This window comes from Oreochromis niloticus, linkage group LG7 (genome assembly GCF_001858045.2).
Source record: "Oreochromis niloticus isolate F11D_XX linkage group LG7, O_niloticus_UMD_NMBU, whole genome shotgun sequence".
Lineage (NCBI taxonomy): Eukaryota > Metazoa > Chordata > Actinopteri > Cichliformes > Cichlidae > Oreochromis > Oreochromis niloticus.
In genome coordinates, this window is record NC_031972.2 from 17,306,880 (window position 1) to 17,330,142 (window position 23,263).

The window sequence follows — 23,263 nt, forward strand, 5'->3', positions numbered from 1 at the left end:
CCAGAGAAACCTAAAAAAAAATGTCATAATCTGCAGTTAATTGGCCACTGAGGTAAAATTAAAAATTGCAGACGTTATGATGATATAATGAGCAATCATTGTTTATTAAAACAATATCATTAAAATTTGCATTTGAGCAGAATCATTCATTCCACGTATCTGATGAAGAGGACAATGAAGATGCAGCCGAGCAGAGACATGGTCGAAGCCGAGAGGACCACCACGATCACACTTCCTGCCGCGTTGACCAGAGCACCGAGCCCCACGCCCACGATGATCTGAGCCAGCTGGACCATGCAAGTGAGGGCGGCACAGTCCATTCCCGAGCCTCGAGGACTTTTATTGCTTCCGTGCAGCTTCAGTTGTTGCTGGAAGCACAGGAGGTTGTAGGTTATTAGAGAAGAGGAGGATGGCGGGGAGGGAAAAACAAGAGAGCAATATATGGAAACATCAATTTCAGTTTAATCAGAGAGGTCGTGGCAAAAAACAAACAGGTGGATAAACAGACGGCTCTGAGAATATGAAGAAACCACTTCTTAAAAAGATATATTCTTTTCAGCTTCGCTTCAGTTGTTGCAAGTTGAATTCCATCACACTCTCACCTGGTTTAGTTTAATCAGGTATTGATTGACCGTGACAGAAAAAAAATAAACAATTGATTTTTGAAGCAACCCCTTATGAATGACATTGCAGTTTATGTTTTACAGATGAACTACATAAACTTGGTGAGAATGTTGCAGCAATACTATAACCGGTATTAAAACATTTATGTGGACACTTAAAAAAGGGGGAAAAAAGTTTAGTGTTATTCCGAACCTTTAAAATGAAAATCTGATCTTATATTTTTATTTTTTTGGTATTTAAATGCATAAATGTAACTTAAATAAGTGGCAAAATCTTGCCAAAAATCTTGTTCTGAAGAGCAGCCTCCAACAATGATGTAACACTGAATGATGCAATTTCAAATTCACAATAAAATATGAATGCCTGTGTACTTGACTGACAGATAATTTCTACTGTTTGATATATTTAAATCAATTAATTCCCCATTTAACCTGTATAAAAGGGAGCATTACAACAATTTAACACAAAAACGTCAGTTCAGTCTTTCGTTCTACTTGGGACGGTATTGATGAATAAATAACGACGTATCTGGCTTTATGGTTTTGGAGAGCCTCGTGAATATCTCTGGTTTCCGTTCAGACTTTAAATACTTCTACAGAAAACCGCCAGAAGGAGTAGAGGCAGTTGCATTATGGGATTAATAGTTGGGATAGTTTTTGTGGGGGCTGTAAAGTGTCTCATTCTTGATCTGTCTTTTGTAAATACTTGAACTTTAAGGAAGTAAAATATGGGACTGTGCACAAGTCTTAAGCCACCCCTCATTTCTTTATATGTTGCTTCCAAGGAGCCAGATTTTCCTGCAATAGTTCTTTAGACTTTCTGAAGATCTTTCAGAGTTTGTCTGTTCACTCATTTTCAGTCCACATTTTTAGAAGATTGACTGACCTTGTTTAAGAGTACAAAGAGAATTAACTAATAGATGAACCAGCATCGTGTCTACACATATCAGACAAGTTAAAAAAGAACCAGTTTCAACTTGTTACTTTAAACACTTTGTTACCAGCAGCCTGTTGAAAAAACACTTGATTGTTTTCCTCATTTCCTTAGTTGAATCTATGAAAAATGCCAAAGATAATACAGATACACAACATCCAAAGTCTCAGAATATCTCACCATGGTGTGCAGTTTGTGCTTAAGAAAACTATACACCAAGTTGAGGACAAAAGTTGCAGGCCTAAAGGAAAAATTAAAAAAATCTGTAGCAAAGGTACAGTATCTGAAAGTCATCTCCTTAAGAAATAAGAAAAAAGAAACCAGCAAAGACCTGACATACCTGAGAGATTTAGCAGCCTCAATGCAAATGTTCTCAGTCGAAGGGTAGCAGGAAGGGAAAAGGAGAAAAGGCCGAGGAATGCCAAATCATAAAAACTGGAAAATCAGTGGCAGCAGGTCTTATGCAGTAATGGATCCATATTTGAAAATTTTGGTTCAAATCATCATCAGAATGTAAAGAGGAGGTCAGGAGGCAGGGTCAACAGTGACTGGTACAGCCATCTGTAAAAAAACAGCGGAGGCTCTGTGATAGGTTGCATTTCTGCATGAGGTGTCTGGGTTCTTATCAAAATTAATGGAATTATTAATACAGAAAAGGACCCTCAGATTTTGATCCACCATGGAATACCATCTGAAAAATATCTTATTTGCAGAGGCTTCATTTTTCAGCATCAAAATGATCCCAAAGACACTGCTGGTGCAGAGTAGAAAAATCAGATAGAAAAACACAAAATAAAGTCAGCCACCAAGGACCCCCCTAAAGCCAAGACCTCAACATAAATGAAGCAGTGTGGGATCATCTCAACAGACCATGGAATAAAGGGCAGCCAACATCCAAAGAAGGGCTTTGAATGTCCTTCAAGAAGCCTGGAGAACTATTCCTGAAGACTACTTAAAGAAATGACAAGAAAGCCGCCTGAGAGAGCTCAGGCCGTGTTGCAGCACAAAAGTGGTCGTACCAAAGATTGACTTTCAAACTAATTAGAATCAGACACACTCTGCTTTTCCCTTACATACCGTGTTCCCATGTATATTGACATGTTTTTGCACATTTTCCTACGAAAATATAAAGATTGAGGTGTGGCTTAAGATTTTGCACATCACTGCAGTGCTTTATCTTAGTCTCAAATTTTGATCGGAAATCACGATTAAAGGAAGTAGCTACGCTAAAGTTTCCAGTCGTTGTATACCCTTTAAAATCGAAGCTTTCATTCACACCATTCAGAAATGTTCAGTCATCTTAATTCTTACAGTATGCTTTCTAAAAAAACCCCACCAGAAATAATAAATAGTTTTTTTTAATGTTTTTACTGTAATCTGCAGATTATTTTCATGATTGATTGCTTGTCAATCAATTTGTGCCTGTTACAGTTTCACATAAGGACACATTAGGGCTACATTTGATTCATTCCCCAAACCAAAAGTTATACTAGGAAAAAGATAATTATTTTGTAGTATGGGGTTATTATTTACCCCAAACTGAAGAGCTTTTTGCAAACTGAAGAGCTTTTGTTTTGTCTGATTGACCACATGGATCTCATTGTTAAGTGTTATCTCACGTTGCTTGGATACTTTGATGACAGTATTGTAAATGCACAATTTCCCCTTTATAAATCTAGAAAGGATTGAAATTCCAGCACGCATCAAAGACTTCAAGGTTCATCTCTCAATAGCTGTCAGCAGCAAAACATGTTTTACACTGTGGAAAAAATGGAAAATTAACACTATAGGTATGCAGTATAGTGTACAATATACAAATGTGCTCATTGAAGAACCATGTGATCCTTTTAAACTGAGGAAACCTGAACATTTCCTTAGCTAGTAAGTGTTTCTACTGCCAGTTTATTACCTCCTCTTCACGTTGATACTCCGCTATCAGGTTGAATGGGATGGTGTAGAGTGTGCTTGACATAACACCAAACACACTGCAGAGGACGAGCGTTGCTATGATATTGGGGAAAAGGCCAATCAGGCTGGTGCCCAATCCAAACACAAGGTAGCCCATAAAATATAATCCCTTCAGTCCGATGTATGAGAGGAGGAAGCGCTGCACATCTGAAAACACACAAACATGTACGTCACGGAAAGTTAAAATTACTCATGGATCAACACACCCGCATGAGGCGTGTGGAGTCAGGGTAGATAATCATGTGAACATTAGATTAGCGTACATTAGATGTACCAAAACTGTCTGTACATATAATTGGACAGGCCATTTTTCATTTCCTAGACTCCTTCTCAACAGCAAAAGACTAGAAAAGCTGAGTTCATGCCAAGCCTTCATTATTTGGCTGAGCAGTATGTAGCACAACAGTTCTCTCAGGTTCACATGTGCTGTTTAACAGGGGATGTTTGAAGTATACATGTGGACTTACGTGTTCAGAATAACACAGCTCAGGATGCCTTGGCAAAAGCATGTAATTTCCCTCTATTTTCCATTTCCACCTGCCACTCCTACTCTCTCACATAACTTCCCCTCACACATTACCGCCACTTACATGAGTAGAGAGCAGAGGACACTGCATTAATGCACAATCCCCAGCAGCCAACTTCTACTCCCCTCTCATATGTGGCATAGGCGGTAGAGTTGTGATCGGCGTACGGATTCCCCTTATACACGATCTGAAAAGAGAGGAGGGTCATTTAAAAAGGAAGGGAGAATGTATAGCGCTATTCTCAGGACATAAAACATCATGTGAAGCTGAGGAAACCTGAACATAAGGCTTCACTAATCTGTATATCAGACATCAGCCAACTTCTTTTTAAAATCATGCTTTTATCTTTTATTTTCCTTTATGAAGAAAACGTCTGTAGCCCTGTTGCCAAACAGGGAGCCTGACTATGCATTTCTCATTGCTGATAAGAAATAAGCCTGCAATTTTAGATAAGTTGGTGCATCTGTGCTTAATGAAGCGAGGCAGAGTCATGGTGTGAAGAGCATCCTTTGATCAGCATTCACACTGTGACACTGTAAAGCATTCATCATAATGGCACATGTCAACAGAAGATTGCACACAACAATAACAACACGCCGCACCTCCCTTCACCCTCCATCTGCCCCCACACAAGCAGGCAGCTTAATGGAGCTTGAACGCAGATACACGTTGCAGTGTGTTGCTTTTCCTCTCTAATGTTATTGCTTTGAATTGCTTTGAACCTTACCTCATTGGAACGTAAGTTATTTTAAGGGATCCAAAAAAACAAGTCTGGTATGATTTTCGTTAAATCTGGTAATTGTTTCTGGCAAAGACTTAATTGGCATATTCGAACAAAGCAAACCAAACTGAGTAAATTAGATAATTATATGTTAATTGTTTTTGTTTTGTTTGCTTGGATAATTGAGACGGTTTCCACATGTACAAGGATTTTCTGTTTTTATTTGGAAAAATTATCGCTGTTCATATGAAAATTCAAAAAATCACCGTCAAGAACACGCCAAGGCAACAGGTGGTGATTAAACCCTGACTGTTAGATCTGATGGCCAATCAGAAGCTCACAAGCAATAACGCTGCTCACAGTCTGACATCACAAAAATCATCGGTAATGACTACGTTGTTAGCCAATGAGTGTGAAGGAAGGAGTCTTCCAAAAGCAAATGGTGACCTATGGACGGACTACTAGCTGTAACAGACTGGAATAAAAGCAGCACCTTTATATTTTACTTGACACCCTTAGATCACAATAAATAAAAGCAAAATTTGCTGCATGTCTCTTGGAACAGTTACAACACACACACACACACACACACACACACACACACACACACACACACACACACACACAATAAATTTTAAAACAAATGATAAAATAGAGAAAAGAACCTTATACTGGAAAAAAACCCCTCTATTGTTCAGATATTAGGCATATTTGTTTAAAAAATTGACACTTGGACATGCAAAAAATAACAGTATTTCTTTATAACACCACTTGAGTCCAGCTTCAAAAGCAAGTTAATCCTCATGACCACTGATGTCTACACCTAGTTAACTCTGTTCTTCATCACTAGAGCCCAGTCAATTTACTGGGAGGCTGCTCTACTGGTATTGGCTTTTATAATGCTAATAGATGAAAAAGTGAAAAAGCAAAATGCTCTACAACCTAATTATGATTGTAGATGCTGAGTTTATCCACCAACGGGTACTCTGCCATTTCCTGTCGGGAAGACACGTTGAGAACACCACAAACAACAAATGGTGTGTAATATCGTAAAGTAAATAAATAAGCATTAATGTGAGGGGAATCTTTTTTAGGTTTCCTGTATCTAAAAGAAGAAAAACAGCAATATATCAAAATATCTGATTTTTAATTCATCAAATATTGCATATTGGCTGGGCTCTATTCATGACCTTTTTCAAAAATGTTTTTCTTAACTTGCCTAAATTGCTTATTGGCATGTAAATTGCTTAAAATAATGCATCATTAAGTGCTTTGAGAATTAAGTGGTTACTAGACATTAGAAATCAGCTCAGTCTATTTAAGAAATTGAACTGGATCTCTTGATGTTTTTGTTAGTGCCTTTTGTAGCATTTTTAGTGCAAATATAACAGTTGCAGTGTGGTTAATTGGACTAATATCCAGCTGAAGACATCTGCTCTGAAGTTTTATTGGTACAGTTTATAGTTGCAGCTGTCTAGCAACAGCTGGCATTTTAGCACTCCACAATCTCACTCAAAAACATTGTGGTGTGTTGGCTGTAATTCTAAACTCAAGGCTTTAGAAAAATAAACACTTTTTTCTCATCTCTTTCACCAGACAGAGGCCTTGGAGAGGAACACAATCTGACAGCAAGATGTGAAAGAAAGGACGCAGCGACGATAAGTATCAAGTAGAATTGTAACCTTTATGCGGTCGCAAATGGCCCAGCTTTTTAAATAAGGTTATTGATTGGTTACTATTTGAAATTCTAAAAAGCTCACTGGAGACACATGCAAATCAATACCTGTCCCATGAAATCGGTAAAGAAAAGCATATTGCAGAGGAACGCTGTCCATCCCAGCAGGTGGCTGACACACAGGCAGCGGTAGTGACTTGGCATATTGACGATAGCTTTTATCAATAACCTGAACGTCATCTTCTTCTGGTCCTGCAAATACACAAAAAACATCACAGACATCAGTGCCAGCAGCTAAAAAAACTGACAGGAGAAAAAATCCTCTCAAAGTGCTCATTAGTCTGCTGGTATTTCACGGCTAGTGGTGTTTTTAGCCCATGAGTGACAACACTTCAAAAGACTCTACAATTAAAAAAACATTCATGCCCCATAAAAGGCTGTAATTAGATTGAATGAAGGGATTCAGCATAAAGGACTACTACTAAGGAGTTGGCTTTAGGATTAACGATAGGAGATGATTAAAGCAAAAGGAAGACTTGAAAAAGAAAAAAACAAATACGCTCTTTGGAACAATCATCCCTTATTAGTTTTCTAGTATAGCAGATATACGGAGCAATTCTTTTAGCATCTATTTTTCTTAAACCTATCTAACATAATGAGCAAAAAATAAACCAATGCGAAACATCAATGGAAAGCTGAATCTACAAAAGAAGGAGGAGGAATATTCAGGCAAGAGGTCGACATTGTAGAGATAATTCATCAAACAACTTTAAATGAAAACTGTAAAGGTGATTTTGAGGAAGGTGATCGCATCAATCCCTCTGAAATTCAAAAGACTGAGATCACATTTGGAAAGTTTAGATATACTTTTAATGCAGGAAGTTATAAAGCTAGAAGTTGTATTGTCTGAGCTGAAGCAGTCGTTGAGATGACACTCGGGTAGATGTGTTCCATTGGTCTTTCCTGAACACTCAGCTGACCCCAGCCTCACTCTATACTTATAGGGGTTCTTGAAAGATTCTGATATCAAGGCATTCATGCATCTCAGCAGCCTTTGGGATTCTCTGTGGAACCCTCTTAGATCCTGCTGCGAAAGCATAGTTTTTCAGGATTTATACAAACTTGGAGAGTTCATGCCAGCTGTATGGCTGGTGTCAATAAAGCAAAAGGGGGGGACAGATCAAATACTAAGATGTTCTGCAAAGCATTCAGCAAAGCAGGAATAGTAAGATGGACTGGCAGGTGTATCAATAGCCTTTCAACAAATCCATGAATACTGCATCTCACATCAGCATTTAATACTATAGAGAAAGTATTCAGACTCCTTTAAACAAGACTCAGTGTGTTATTTCCATAGTTTCCTCTGCCAAGCGTATACCCTGACTAACCTTTTGAATCTCAGTATAGTCTGTGGCAACTTCAAGGTTTGACTAGTTTTATTGGCTCTCTGTATTGTGTAATTCACTTATGGTAATGCACTAAACTCCCTGAAAGACTTTTTATGCATGTTACATACCTCTTTGTTTGGCTGTTTGACGCTTGAGGTCACTGAATTGGCTTCTCCCAGGGCTGAGAAGGATCTGGGCCTGAGATCTGTGACAGATGCGGAGACTACAGGAGAGACAGGCTCCTTAAGTGCTCCATAACTATTGCTATGAGAGCTCAGTAGGCGAAGAGGGCTGGATGGTGAATTAGACGGAGATGGTGCCTTGTCCAGAGGTTGCTCTGGAATACTGAAGAGGTGCACAGTGAGGAAGATGCCCCAGGTCAGCGCTGAGAAGAAATAGATGACCTGGTACTCGGATCCAAGGAGACGGCCCAACACGGAGTGACCCCAGTCCATGGCTCCCACCAGGTAACCACATGCTCCGCCCAGGCCTGGTGCACACAGAATAAAAGATTAAAACAATGTGTAGATCCAAGAATTGTTCTAGAAGCATGGCTGAGAGCAGTGAGAGGTAAAGGGGAGGAACCAAACGCATGAGTTCTCTATTAATTATATACATGGTGACTAGAGTGGTGACTGATGAAATAACTAATATTTTCAACCACTTGGGGACAGCATCAAGAGTTGGGAAACCTCCTTTTGAACTGATATGACGAAGTAGCTAGAAAACAGTTATTTGCAGTGACATTTATTGCGTGTTGTGTTAAGACCAACTAAAGAATGCAAATCGAACATCTCCTTGGTTCTAAGCTCTGTTTTTAGTCTCTATCGGGCTTTCTGTAGTTGCTTAAAGCTGAAATAACGTAGATAAATGACTCCATGATACCTTTGACAGTAACCAAAGCAGTTAAGGTGTAAACCAACTAGCTTAACTCAACTAGCTGTAACTCTGAATTTCTTTAATGTAAATTCTCCTCTGATAAACCTATTTCACATTATTATCTAGTGCATTTTGTTATGTGGGCAGTGGAGCCCATCTTTTAACCTCTGACATTCAGGGCCTACTGTTCTGGTGATGTCATCATACCAAGATCTAAAAATCTCTATCTGATCTTTTACCCAGGCTAAAAACTTCAGAAAAAAGTGGGCTTCTGCTTATTATTAAACCAGTTTATCCAAATTCAAATCAAGAGCATCCAGAAGGAGATTCTGAGCATCCTAAAATCTTCCATCAGGTAGTTGTAGCAATGACAGACATGCCTTGACATTTTTTTTTAATGGTAGAAATGTTCTGGTTTGTTTTTGCTTCGGTGCCTGAGGGGCTGGTGTGTTTGCGATCTCTGATTCAACTATGAATTTTGCATCATATCAAAGAGTGAAGAGAAGAAGATGATTAGAGGCCATCTGCGGGAAAGTGTAAGGTGATGGATTTGAAACAGGCAGCACATGAAAGACGGTCCCCTGAAACCCTAGGAATTTTGCATTGAGAAATAGTCAAAAGAAACATGCTACAAAAGCTAGTTTTTGCTAGCTTCTGGTGCCAAGAATAAACGTACTTTTTCCATAAAAGAAAATTAAATTATTAAATTATTTGGATCAAATAACTGATTGAACAAGTGGATTTTATCTGAGATATTATTCAAGCAAACCGCATTTATCTGTTGACACTCTTTAAAAGAACCAAATGTAACTGTACACACAGTATGTTCCATAAATGAAGAGAAAATTAATTTTATTACTTTTACTGGCACACACCACTGAACCAGCACCTTTGAAAACTCATAACAGAAACAGAAATATGATGAATATTTTCAGCTGTGGGAAAAGTAATATGTTGTTACTGTACTTACATAGAGTTTTTGGATACCTGTGCTTTATTTGAGTATTTAAACACTTGTTACTTTAAGTTTATTCACGCAGGAGCTATTTGACCTCACTGCACCTTCCAGACATCAAACTGATTTCACTGTAAATGGAGAAGCAATAACATATAAAAGACAATCCTATTGGTGTCCCCCATCGGTTCTTATGACACATGGCGAGATGAAATAGCGCTAGCACAAAGGGAGTAACATTTTTTCAAGTGGCAAGTCATTTTAAATGCATCTTTTAAACAGCTCAGCAAATGTCAGCAAACACAACAGCCTGCGCAGTTTGTCAGACAGTGTGACTGATCACTGCTGTATTTCCCAGGGTGAGAAAAGAACGAGAGCGAAGTTTACTCAACGATGAGGAAAGAGGAGAGGAGGAGGAGAGATTGTTTTTAAACGCAGGTGCTGCTCAGTGACATTTGATAGACTCAGAATTTAAAGCTTAAAGGTAATGGCCTCAATTTTATAAGCTTTTGATATCAGCTTTATACCTGATGTGTTGATGAAATTAGTTTTTTTTCATACTGTGAAATATCCTGCAAAACAACTTCAAGTATACCATCTTTGTGCTATTCAAAGCAAGCTACACTGGTTACTTTTCATTGCTGTGGTGAAGTTTACAGTGATGCACTGTTGGACTGGTGCAGAGAGTGTGGTTACACCAAGGGTAGCAGGCATCAATATAAATTTAAGATGATAATGCTTATTAGATTTACTCACTGAATCCCACCTTTATACAAGGTTTATGCTGTCTAGGGACTGGAAATCACCCACTGTGGCTCATGTGGATTATGTGCTTATGTCTTGTTAAATTCTGGGTGGGCTAAATCAGACCTGAGGCAGCGCAGCTCAACTGATCACATCATGCACACAAACTCTACTGGGACTCACAAAAGAAATGAATATGACTTACTTCTAGTGTTTGTTTGTTTTTAAATCCCAGGCTGTGCAACTAACATTGATCTTTTAAGATTAGCTTAAAACTTTCATTTTTGCTAAAGCATATAGTTAGGGCTGGATCAGGTGACCCTGAATCCTATGCTGCAATAGCCGTAGGCTGCTGGGGGATTCCCGTGATGCATCGAGTGTTTCTTCTTCAGTCACCTTTCTCACTCACTATGTGTTAAGAGACGTCTCTGGATTGAATCATACTTGTTATTAACCTCTGTCTCTCTTCCACAGCATGTCTTTTATCCTGTCTTTCTTCTCTCACCCCAACCGGTTGCAGCAGATGGCCCCGCCCCTCCCTGAGCCTGGTTCTGCCGGAGGTTTCTTCCTGTTAAAAGGGAGTTTTTCCTTCCCACTGTCGCAAAGTGCTTGCTCATAGGGGGTCATATAATTGTTGGGTTATTCTCTGTATGTATTATTGTAGGGTCTACCTTACAATATAAAGTGCATTGAAGTGACTGTTGTTGTGATTTGGCGCTGTATAAATAAAATTGAACTCAACTGAAAATAGATCTTAGTGTTCCCACATCTTCTGAATCCACTCCTAACTTTTTCTGTTCAGGCAAAGTGGCCCGTCTATAATGTAGGTAACAGCAAATAGAGTTATTTTTTTAACTCCCTTGTTTTCCTCTGCTTGTGTTCTACATAGCAGATGTTTAAGCAGAGGACATTCACTAGAGTCAAGGCTGAAAAAATATTCCCACGAATTAATATTTTTTTATTACGTCTGCCAAAGTGTTTATGTTTTTGGTAGCATGAGTCATGTTGTCTGTAAACACGATAGCTTGAAAAGCTTTGAATGAATTCTGGTAAAATTGTGTAGGGGTGTAGAGTGGGGTCAGGCTAACAAATAAAAGGTCTTCAAGGTCAACTTAATGATTTGTTGGTCAAAAATTGACAAAAAAAGCTTTATAACTTAGAAACTATGATTCTTGCAAGTGTGGTGTGCACTACAGGTTTTAACTGTTTAAATACATTATACAGTATACAGTACAATGCTCCTGAATACATTTTAGTTTATTTATTTTTTTTTTTTTTAAACCAAATAAACTGGTGAGCAAAAACTTTCACTTGGCATTTATTACTGCATATTAAAAACAATACTAAACGATGAAATGAATGCTACACATGTACTATATCCATAACAATAAAATTGATAGAAAAATAATAATATTCAAAATTTTGTCAAGTATATCAAAATAGTTTTCAACAAAGCGAACAACAAAAGCCTGAACTTTGCAATTTTTTTTTTCTGCACTACAAACATCTAAAAGTGCGTTTAAGAAAAACAATGAAAACAAAATGAATATATAAAAAAATACAACACTGTTTTCTTAAATACAAATACTGCCCAGTGAGTGAACTGCCATGGTGAAGGTTTGCACTCTTGCAGTGTTGCTTGTTAAATGAAATTGGCAGGTGGAGGTTCACTGAGGTTTGCACAAAAGCTGTTTGTGGAGTTAAAAAGAGTTACTTTTTAGTGTTTCACTTTTATTTGCATAAGGAACCTGAATCAATACTTCTGCTTTTACCAGAGTACTTCTAACACAAGTGTTTGTGCTTAAGCTCGAATGTAGATTGTCTGTACTTTAACGTCAGTGCTAAGGTTAGATGACATAAGCTAAGATGAACATCCAGGCAATGGAGAAGTCTCATCAGGAATCTGGATTTAGCCTGTCTGTCACGGTCGCGGCGTACTATTATGACGCGAATTATCACCTGCACACAACACTGGAGAGACATATCACACCAGTCTTTGATTAACGACACAGCCTCCACACTCGAGATGGACTGCGTCATTATCGAGCATTGTGCTTAGTGGAGACAGCTGCCTTTTTATGTCAGCGTCATAATTTTGCTGAGCTATGGATAGCTCAGTGAACCCTCAGTGAACCCTCAGTGAATCACTGCCTCTCTATAACTTGGTGGCTTTTGCAACAAAAAAATACACCACTAATGGTTTTTATAATGTGATGACATTATTCTTATAATGCGCCTCTTTCTAAAATAGCAGGAAGAGACTGAGTTTTCTTTTTTAACGTGATTACGTGTTTAACTGACCACATGCCAAAAGCAAAATAACCAAATAACAAAATTAAAAGACAGAATTACACAGCAATTCCAAAAGAAAATGTAGGTAATCACTGTGTAACTTGTCAATCAAAAAATAGATTTCAATGATTTACAAATATCATCAACTTTATTTTATTCACAATAGCACATAGGAAACTTGTAAAATGTTTAGAATGAGGACACATAAAGACGTAGGGGCCATCCTACATTAGTAAACCATGTTGTCCCATTATTTTCTAATGTAGAATTCTGGCTGTGTAACAATCCTGGTTCTTCTTTGTCATATTTTTAATTTCATGATGGGCAAAATGTTCTCAGTTAGTAAAACGTTTGGAGTGCAGGCCGGCCAGTTCAGCACCTGGACTCTTCTACTATGAAGCCATGTTGTTCTAATAGATTCAATATGTGGTTAAGCGTTGACTTACTGAAACATACGAGAAGAAAAAGGTGTTTGGATGGGAGCTCTAAAACTTGTATATATCTTTCAGCATTGACGGTGTCTTTCTAGATGTGCAAGCTGCAAATTCTATAGAAACTCTCATACGATCAGAATTTCACATTTGATTCATCTGGTCACAGAACAGTTTTCCACTTCGCCTGTTTGAAATGAGCTTCGATCATGTTCATATATGGCTTTTTTTGTGCGTTTCTGAGCCCATGCAGTGATTTCAATGATCGCATCACGCCTGTTTTTAGTGTAGTGCAGTCTGAGGTCCAGACGTTCACAGGCAGACAGTATTGATTTTCTGCCTTGTCCTGTGCCCACAGAGATTTCTCCAGAGTTTCTAAATCTTTTCAGGATACTATGAACTGCAGATGATGTTCTCTAAGACACTTTTTATACCCAGTCGTGTTACTGACATGTTTCCAAATAACCTAATTCATTGTAAAATGTTCATTCTGTTTCTTTTTAGCACCTCTCACTTGATGAGCTCATATCTTATAGTAAAATGTTCAAATGTTTTTTGTGCTCTATTGTGAATAAACTTTATTAGACTTGCAGACTGTTTCATTTTGTTTTTACACAGCATCCAAACTTTTTATGAATTGGGGTGATAAAACTACTTGATTGTTTTTGTTGAATCACTAACTTTGTCCATTAACTCTTGCCTCTGCAGTCCTCTATAGTTGCTCACCTCAATAGAGGCTATTTTTCTACATTTTAGTCATTGGCAGGTACAGTAATAACCACTTCAGGAGTCACGCTTCACTTATGTCTGCATGACTTGAAGATTGATGCGGCATCAATTCCTGGTTCAAGAGAGTTCCTTTCTTTTCTTTCTGGTCTTTTCTAAAACTGTAATAGTCGACATTTGTATTGTCTGCTGCTACAGTTTCACTCAAGTAAAAAGTAAAAAAAAAGGCTGAAGTGGTTAGATTCAAGGCTGATTGTTCTCAATCGTGATGGTGCTGCAAACAGCGCATAGATTTATTGTAAAAATGTAAAAACCCGTGGTTATCAAACTTTCATCATCATAAATACTGCATCCCAGCGTGAAGTATTTTACAAATACCCCCTTGCCAACACAAAGCAAACAAGTACAATAAAGGATTGAGCCATTGAGCTTTTTTAAACAGCAACCCTGTGAAGAAAATCACTTAGATACAATAGTTCAAAAAACATCTCCTTATTTATGACAAAGTATTGGAAGATCTTGGTTGTATTGAACCAAATCTTAAAAAGTCTTTGTCATTCTCTGCAATGATCACATGCTTTCTTAGGTCTTTTTCTTGGTCGCTTTTATTTCTTTGCTTTCTTTTGTCATTGCACAAAAAGGCCTCATACAACTGTGTTCTTTCTCTATACTCTGAATACTGTTGTAACATTTAATCCTTCATTAAATATTGAAAACAAGGGTTCCCACTCACACATTGCCGTAGCAATGAAAACAGGAATGCTGAATATCAAATGCAGTTTATCAAATTTACATTTAAAAAATAATCCTAATTAGTTTAGGAATAATGCAGGACTGACATTGTTATAAATAAGAAAAAAACAAAGCTTCACACCTTTTCCAGTTCTCCAAAGTACCCCTGGGGGGTACCAACAACCTCATTTGATCAAGTCCACGGATAAAGTTCATCTCCTGACATTAATTACAATCCTAAAAACTCATATCTTTGCCCTAAATTATATCTTAACATGCAAATTTGTCCTTGCCCAACCCTCCCCTGTCTCCGATGGAGGGAGTCACAGCTCCACTGTGTCTATGTTTTGTTAAGGAGAGGAAAACCCAGAGGTTCATTTGGAAATGAGGAGGTCTACACCCACAGAGAGCACGCTGTTCTGGTGATTCGAGGCACAGAAAAAGTCAGAAAACATTAGAAAATAAATCTTTATAGATTAATACTTAACATGCACATAGAGATCTTAGCCTTCAGCTTGACTAATGACCTCGTCAAACAGTTATTAGTATGTTGCTGATAAACTGGATTCATATGACCATCTCTGACTTAGCTCAGCCAATGGAATTATTTATTTAAGAAATCCTGTTGTACAGTAATAATATGCATGTTATACTGATTAACATGGTTTAAAAACACGACTTTCAGATGTAAAAGTATTCAGTACAGTACTAAAACTTCACATACCAGACATGGCAGTCATGTGCCTGGCTCCGGTCTCTCTCAGCTAAGACCCATGACTGTGTAACACATGACTAGCTCACGGCTGGATTACTGCCTAACTCAAATGCTCACACCACCCAGTGCCTGCTGACATTTGAGCTGAGCACACCACTCTCAGACCAAAAACATCATCATCATGTCCATGAAAGAAACTTTGCTTGATCCTGTCTGTCTTTCTTTGTGAGCTACTTTGGGAAATATTCTTTAAGTTTATAATGCTTCATTAGTGCATCAGAAATAACAAAAATATACAAAAATACCACATTCACTGCACTACAGTATGCTGCAATTTTTATCTGTTCATTGTGAACTCATCCAGTGTGAAAATATTATGGGTATCAACATGGAAATTATATTCAAATTATATTCAGTTCAAATTATTAAAAAGAATTACACTGCCTTCCAGAAATGTTGGAAATGGAAATTAGGGGAAGCGGGGGGGATCTTAAAGTTTACACTCATATATTGAAGCATTATATGTAAAGTCTGCACATCAAACTATATTCAACTTTATATTCAACTTTAATCTTCAAGCATGCTAGTAAAGGATATTTGAATTTATACCTCCAGCAATGTAAACAGTGATAATATTAATCTTTTTCCCCTTTTCTTTGATAAACGGTCCACTGGATGACAAAGAGGTGCAAATTAATTTACCTCACTGAAAAACGTTTAACTCGCCCTCCTGCCAAAGAGTCTTGTCAACAGCACAGCAGCAGCTTTGTGTACCTAAACGTATTATTTAATCAGAAGTAAACATCAGACGTAAATGAAAATTGATAGGAGAAACTGATGTGCTGGTAGATGTCATGCTACATCCAATATGTCCCTGAGAACTTACTGTAGTGCGAACCTGCTCAACATACACCGTATTAATTGTACAAAAGGGAAGATCTATTCATCAGTTCAGCCATTTGGCCATAACATGAAGGTTAAGTGCTGGGTGAAAACTAATGGAACTGCATCAAGGAGTGAACAAAGTTATGAAAGGCAGGAACGCACTCACACAAAAGCTCCTCTGCAGTTCCATGCTCTGGCCTTAGACAAGCGGGTTATGCCCCAAAACTCACTAATTCCACAAAAGCAAACCTAACCTGTGCTGAGCACTTCACAGGTTAGGTTTACAACACTGCACCTGAGTGAACTACAAGACTTTTGGAACAGAGCAGTCCAAAGTGAAGATATTTGGTCATAATGCACAGCGCAACATGCAGAAGTAGTGGAAGGCTGATGATTTGGGCTTGTTTGTAGCCACGGGGCCTTTCAGTCATTGAGTCAACAGTGAACTCCTTTGTATACCAAAGTATTCCAGCATCAAATGTCAAGCCATCTGTCCAACAGCGAAAGATTAATCAAAATTAGGTCATGAAACACTGCAACATTTTAAAGCAAAACTGCAAATCTGCAACAGAATAGCTGAAAAGTCCAGACCTCAATTTGATTAAAAATGCTGTAGTGGACCGTTAATAGAGATGCGTGTAAATGAATGTCTGCAAACCTCGATAAACTGAAACAACTATAAAAAGAAGACTGGGCCAAAAACCCTCCATAATAATGTGTGAGACTGAAAATGATTATCTCAATTTATTGCTCCTAAAAGTGGTTTTACAGGCTTTTGAATGATGGGTGCTCATGCATTTTTGTTTGGGGTTTGACTTTTTAACTGTAAAACCATACTGTAGAATTGAGCTCAAAAACACTAAAATACTACAGTTTTCACAGTATTTGAGCAATACCTTATGTATACACACAATCACCATCCTCTGTTAATGCTTACACTTTCCTTATAGCAGTAATGAACAATTTATAGATCTGTGTTTGCCATTTTTAAATTGACTTGAGCATTTGCAATAACTTGCAATAACTAAACACAGATGTTATGCTTAAACATGAATCACTATACCTGCAGGAGCAATTCATTTGAAAAAGAAATATCTTCAAATGAACATAAACAATGAAGCACGATGTGTTGGAGAGGTTTACAGGTGTATCATTTTGTTACTTTTAGATGCATTATATTGCCAAAAGTATTCATTCACCCATCCAAATCAGTGAATTTCAGGTGTTTCAATCTCTTCCGTGGTCACAGGTGTATAAGATCAAGCACTTATGCATGCAGGCTGCTTCTAGAAACATTGCTCTCAGGAGCTCAGTGAATTCCAGAGTGCTAACATGTTCATGTCCAGTTGTGAAATTTCCTTGCTACTACATATTCCACAGTCATTCCACCCAAGTGAACTGAAACAACAGCAACTCAGCCACAGAGTGGTAGGCTAAGTAAAATCCCAGAGAGGGGTCAGTGGATGCTGAGGCACATAATGTGCCTTTCTGCTGTTAATCATTACCGACCTCCAAACTTCATGTGGGCTTTAAATTAGATAAGGAAAACTGCATAGAGAGCTTCATGAGAACAGTGGAGGAGTTTAATCTAGAGTGATGAATCGTGCTTCTCCAGCTGGCCATCTGATGGACCAGTCTGGGTTTGGCATTTGCCAGGAAAAGGGTATTATCTGACTGCATTGTGGTTAATTTAAAGTCTGGTGGAACGGGGATTATGGTGCTGGGTTGTTTTTTAAGAGTTGGGCTCGGCCCTTTAGTTTCAGTGAAAGCAACTCCTAATGCTTCATCATGTCAAGACATTTTGGACAATTTCATGCTCCCAGCTTTGTTCCTCTTCCAACATGACTGTACACCAGTGCACCAAGCAAGATCTTAAAAATGGGATGTCACTTAAGTTCATATGCATGTGAAAACAGATTAGCAAATGCTTTTGGCAGTATAGTGTATCTTCAGTAGATCCTGACTGATATAGAAAATTTCAGACCAATATTTGGTGACTTAAACATTAAAAAAATTGGCTGATATTTCTTTTCTTCAGGTACACAAACATTTCCCTAAAGTGTGTAGTTATTTATGCATCTTATGTTTGACTTTATATGAGTATTGACAGGTGTCCCAACCCTGTAGGAAAAACAGGGAGCAAACTGAAATTCCTATGTGCCACCAACTGGATTTTGAGACATCCAACACGTTGTATTCTTCTGATACATCATGTGCGCATGGTTCTCACCAACAACCATTTACCTTCAAAGAGGGCAAAATACACCACAATTAAATCTAGAAGGCAAACAGTCAAGCAAGGACAGAAACACCAAGAGGCACTGTGACCACAAGAGCCAGGCAGTAAGCTCTGCTGCTGCTGTTAGCCAGTAGCTCTAACATTGTTAGAGCTCATACTATGTGGAAATATTATCAAACTGTTAATCAAAGGGAAAGGGTGATTTTTAGAACATCGAGCCTAAGATTAGCTGGCATAATGTTAGCTTATAACGAGCTGTTGTTATTGTTGTTTAGCCAGCTCGCTGTCAGCTGTCCGGAGATGGGAGGGTCGCATGTCTGATTTGCTGACGGCTAGCAATTATGACATTATCAGTAAAATAATAGCATGTGCATGCGTGGTTCTGTTTGTTACAGCCCTGACTTCAGTTCAGGAGATGAGGCTTGAGGTAAGAAGAAAGAGGATTTTAAAATTGAAAGTAACTTATGGACGTATTATTTATGTGGTTGGTTTCTAGCAATATACATGAAGCATACAGTGATGAAATTAAAGATGACAGCGCAATATGATGGCAAACCGGCATGTATTTTTAGTGAATTAATTCCAGAGTATGCATTACTTTATTGAAAGACAAAATTACACACAAATCAATGTATATTTATGAGTACAACATTCTTGTTTTCTATTAAATAACCCAAAACAGTTACTTTCTGTGCCATAAAGAGTGCCCTCTGGTGGGAAAAGGCCAAAACTCATAACATGGTTAAAGGACATTTATACCTGTCTCTTCTTTACTTTTTTAAATTTTCATTTATTAGTTGATAAATGAAAATTATTTATCTATACCATTATATTGGCTAATATCATCAGCCAGCTGTTATATCAGTTGTGCTCTTATATTCATGCTTTATCCTTGCCTGACCTAACTTTTACTGTTACAGACAAACTTACTAAGAAAAGCATATATGTATATATATGTATATATCTCAAATTATCGAACATTTCCCAAGTGAACTCTTGTTTGCACTCACAAGTCAAAAAAACAGACATAGCTTCCACCCACAGTTTAACACGCCGACAGACAGACACAGTTCACTGAAACTTTCACACTCCCTCTATATGTGCATCTCCACCCACTCAGTCACAGCAGGAGAAGTTTTGGAGGCGTACTTCCATAAAGCGTTACTGTGAGTTGCTCAGATTCAGAATGAACATAAAATTATTGCCTAACTAAAGTCCAAATCCATCAAAAGGAAACAATCACCAACGTAACCGGCATAAATAAGTCTAAACAAAATACAAAAGCTGTAAGTATTGAAGCAAGAACCAAACAGTGTTTGTGTTACATACCTGTGAGGAGAGCATGGTAGTGCAAGCCTCTTTCCTTGTCTTCATGTGAACACACATCAAACAGGTAGGCCTTAATGGGTCCATCGATGAAGTCGGCAGCAAAGTCAAACAGCACGACTCCAAACATCACCACCACGATGGCCCATATGCTCTTCAGCGACCTATCTCTGACGAGTGCTGGAAAACAACAGTACACATCAGCACTCAGCACGTACCGCAGAGAAAGATTAAAATAACAACACACTGACCACATCAGTACGCTACGGAGCCTTATCTGTCACATTCACAAGTTTAATTAGGCTTGATACACTTCACAAGAAAGAACCTCAGAGGACAAGCACGTCGGAAGGCACTTAAAATAACAATAAAATAATTAAAAAAAGAAAACCTGTTATAACTGACGCCATAGCAATTATGGTGTCAGTTATGAATGTTTGAACACTAAGCTGCTCTTTTAGAGATATGAAAGATGTCAAATCATACCACAAGAGAATGTGTAATTAGAAGTTATTAAAGACAATTTGACGATTTCATTAAGAGATACAAGTGAATACTGAAAGACAGATTTATCATTCCATTAAAACTACAGGTGAAGGAAGGATATTTAGCTTGTCATGTCTTTAAAAAAAAGTCTGAAGTGGCAAAAAAAAGTAAAAAAACAATTTAACACCAAAAGAGCAACTCTGGGAGGTGCTGGCCAGCGTTAGGCTTTTCATCTTTAAGAAGAGGGCAGCTACGACAATAGAAAACATTATGTCACACGACTGCTTTGGCATTTACTACGGCCCAGGGGAACAAGGAGAGATAATCAGCTTATCCAGCCTACGTCAGGAGACATACTTTATAGTTCATAAGAGGGCTATAAGAAAGCCAGGAGCCCTTATCTTTAATTCCTTGGCTGTTTATTTGTCTATTTTTGTAATTTTTTGCCTGAAAACACGCACAAAAAATCCTCTAACAGCTTCAGGCTAAACTGAACCACCTTCAACACTTTGGATGATATTGAAGAAAAATAATTCTCTTTGTGTGTATTATCAGAACAGAGTGATTTTTTATTTTTATTTTTGCATCATCAAAATTATAAATGAAGAGGTAAAAAAAACCCTAACAAACTCATAGCAGTGACTCGTGATGGTGATGTTCAGCATGTTATAAAAACTCTCAACGTCTGCGCGAGTTTGATTGTAAAGGAAATTAACCACAACAACACTGCATCTAGTTTAATTGTGTTTTAATATCCAGGCAAAGGAAGTGTGAGAGTGAAAAAGGTTCAAACTACTTGCCAATAATCACAATTAAGACGATTAACAAATGTTATTGTTGAGCTGATTGCTGCATTTTAAATGTACAGCTTACAAATTCTGAATAAAAACTGCACATACACACCGGTTTCCATTATTCCTCACAAAGCAAACCTCTGAATCTGAGTTTGTCACATTTTTGCAGAGTGTTGCTTTCATGATTTTTCAATCAAAAACAATGATTTGGGTTAAGTGGATGATGTGCTTCAAATCAGAGTGACTTAAATTATGGCCAAATGTGCATTTAATCTCCAAATGATTCCACAGGATGCTGAACAATCACACACACGCTGTCACTGCCAGCAGTGAATCAGTTAGTGTTTCTGTTTTTTAAGAGAAGGCTTTTTACCCAGCCTAATATTGCTTTTTATGGTAACAGATTCTTTTGTGTGCAGACGCTCTTGTGATGCTGTCTGGAGTCTAATGGATTCGAATGGAGCATCTCTGGGCCCTATTTTTTTCTTTTCATGATGAATGTATCGCTTTATCCCCAAACTCTGTGAACAAGTAGAATTTTGGATTCAGAGTCCTTAAAAGTCTTACGAAGAGGTTGAAACTTGCCCTTAACCTCGTACTGCGGGTAAAAGAAGACAGCAAAACCTAAATCAGTTCATATTTATTTATATCGCACCAATTCCTACAACAATCACCTCAATGTGTTTTATATAAGGTATGTAACGTAAAGAATCGACAATATTCGAAAGAAACCCCAACGATCACAGGAGCATTTGGTGACAATGGGAAGGAAAAACTCCCTTTTAACAGGAGGCTCACACCAGGCCCAGTGAGGGGCAACCATCTGCCATGACTGGTTAGGTGTAAGGGGAAAGAGACATTCATTTATTGTGGAAGAGAGCCATAGATTAATAATGACTAATGATTAGATGCAGAGTGGTGTACACACACAGAGAGTGAAATGAGGTGAATGAAGAAAAAATGCTAAGTGCATCACAGGAAGCCCTCCCAGCAGCCTAAGCTTATTGCAGTGTAACTAAGAGAGTGCTTAGGGTCACCTGATTCAGCCCTAGCTTTATCAAAAAGGAACCCTTTAAGCCTAATCTTCAAAGTAGAGAGGCTGCCTGTTTCCTGAATCCAAACTGGGAGCCACAGGAGTGGAGCCTGATAGTAAATCTTCGGAATACTTTTAAATCAAAGCTAGCGTGGCCTCAAAGCATTTTCTGACATAACAACACTGCCTCCACTCTTGTTCTGTCTGAATTCCTCACCCTCACGTTTTCTTCACTCATCCCTCACCTGAGATGACAGCATCTCCATTAAGGAACAGGGTGATTCCCACAAGCATGAGGATGCCCAGTGCCAGGATGTAAGGCCTCCGCCGGCCCCACGGCGAGCGGCAATAGTCGCTGGCTGAACCGATGATGGGCTGGAGCAGGAAGCCCAGGATGGGGCTGATCAACCACACCAAGCTGTACAGACTCTGGGGCAGGCCCACACTCAGGAGCACCGGCGTGACAAAAGCTGCCTCCACGGCATAGCAGAATTCCCTTCCAAACATGACCAGGCCGTGGAGAATAAGGCGCCCCCGAGAGCGCCTGTGAGGCTCCACAGCTCCAAAGACAGAGTCTTCCACACTATCTACATAGTCCACATTGCTGCCATTGCAGTCTGTTGAGTACTGGTGCAGAGAAGTGCTGATGTGTTTGCCAGGCTCAGAGACCCGGCAGGGTTGGGGCCTCACAGACTGATCTTCTGATAACAGAGTCATAATTGAAAAAGAGTGGGGAAAAGGACAGAAGGAGAAAAAGAGAACAGGAAGGGAGTAAAGAGGAGATTTAGATGAAGAGAGGCAAAGAGGTAGCTTTTGGTAGTCTCTCTCCGTCAGCCAAGGGATGGATGAAATGCCAAAACTGGCGCTTGGCTTGAGTTAATCCTCTTCACTACTGCATAGCTGAACAAAGAGTTCAAGCACCACGCAGCTCTATTTTGCATGTGAAGGTCTGAGCAAGACTCGGCGAGGAGGAGAGAAAGACAAGGGAGGAGGAAAAAGAAGGGAGTGTTTTAAAGAGATTACAGAATGGCTTTTCCTATTCTGTCTAGTAAAGGCCTCGGGCAATTCATGGGATTGAGTGTGCTATGTAAATGGGTGGCACTACTGGCCACTAATGACTGGCCAGTAGTGTTTACTTTAAAACAACTAAAGATTATTGAATTCCCAAAGATAAATACACGTTTTTCTAT

General features: G+C 38.6%; 1 protein-coding gene across 1 annotated transcript; it reads right to left on the minus strand.

Annotated features, from left to right (window-relative positions):
- Nucleotides 1-77: 77 nt before the first annotated feature.
- On the minus strand, nucleotides 78-23,029 carry slc45a2 (solute carrier family 45 member 2). The gene is made up of 7 exons (XM_003451484.3): nucleotides 22,319-23,029; nucleotides 19,764-19,940; nucleotides 7,965-8,326; nucleotides 6,557-6,700; nucleotides 4,116-4,239; nucleotides 3,467-3,672; nucleotides 78-368 (listed from the first exon to the last, which is right to left on the minus strand). The coding sequence occupies exons 1-7, from the start codon at nucleotides 22,788-22,790 to the stop codon at nucleotides 147-149; spliced, it is 1,707 nt and encodes a 568-aa protein (XP_003451532.1). The 5' UTR covers nucleotides 22,791-23,029; the 3' UTR covers nucleotides 78-146.
- Nucleotides 23,030-23,263: the final 234 nt, after the last annotated feature.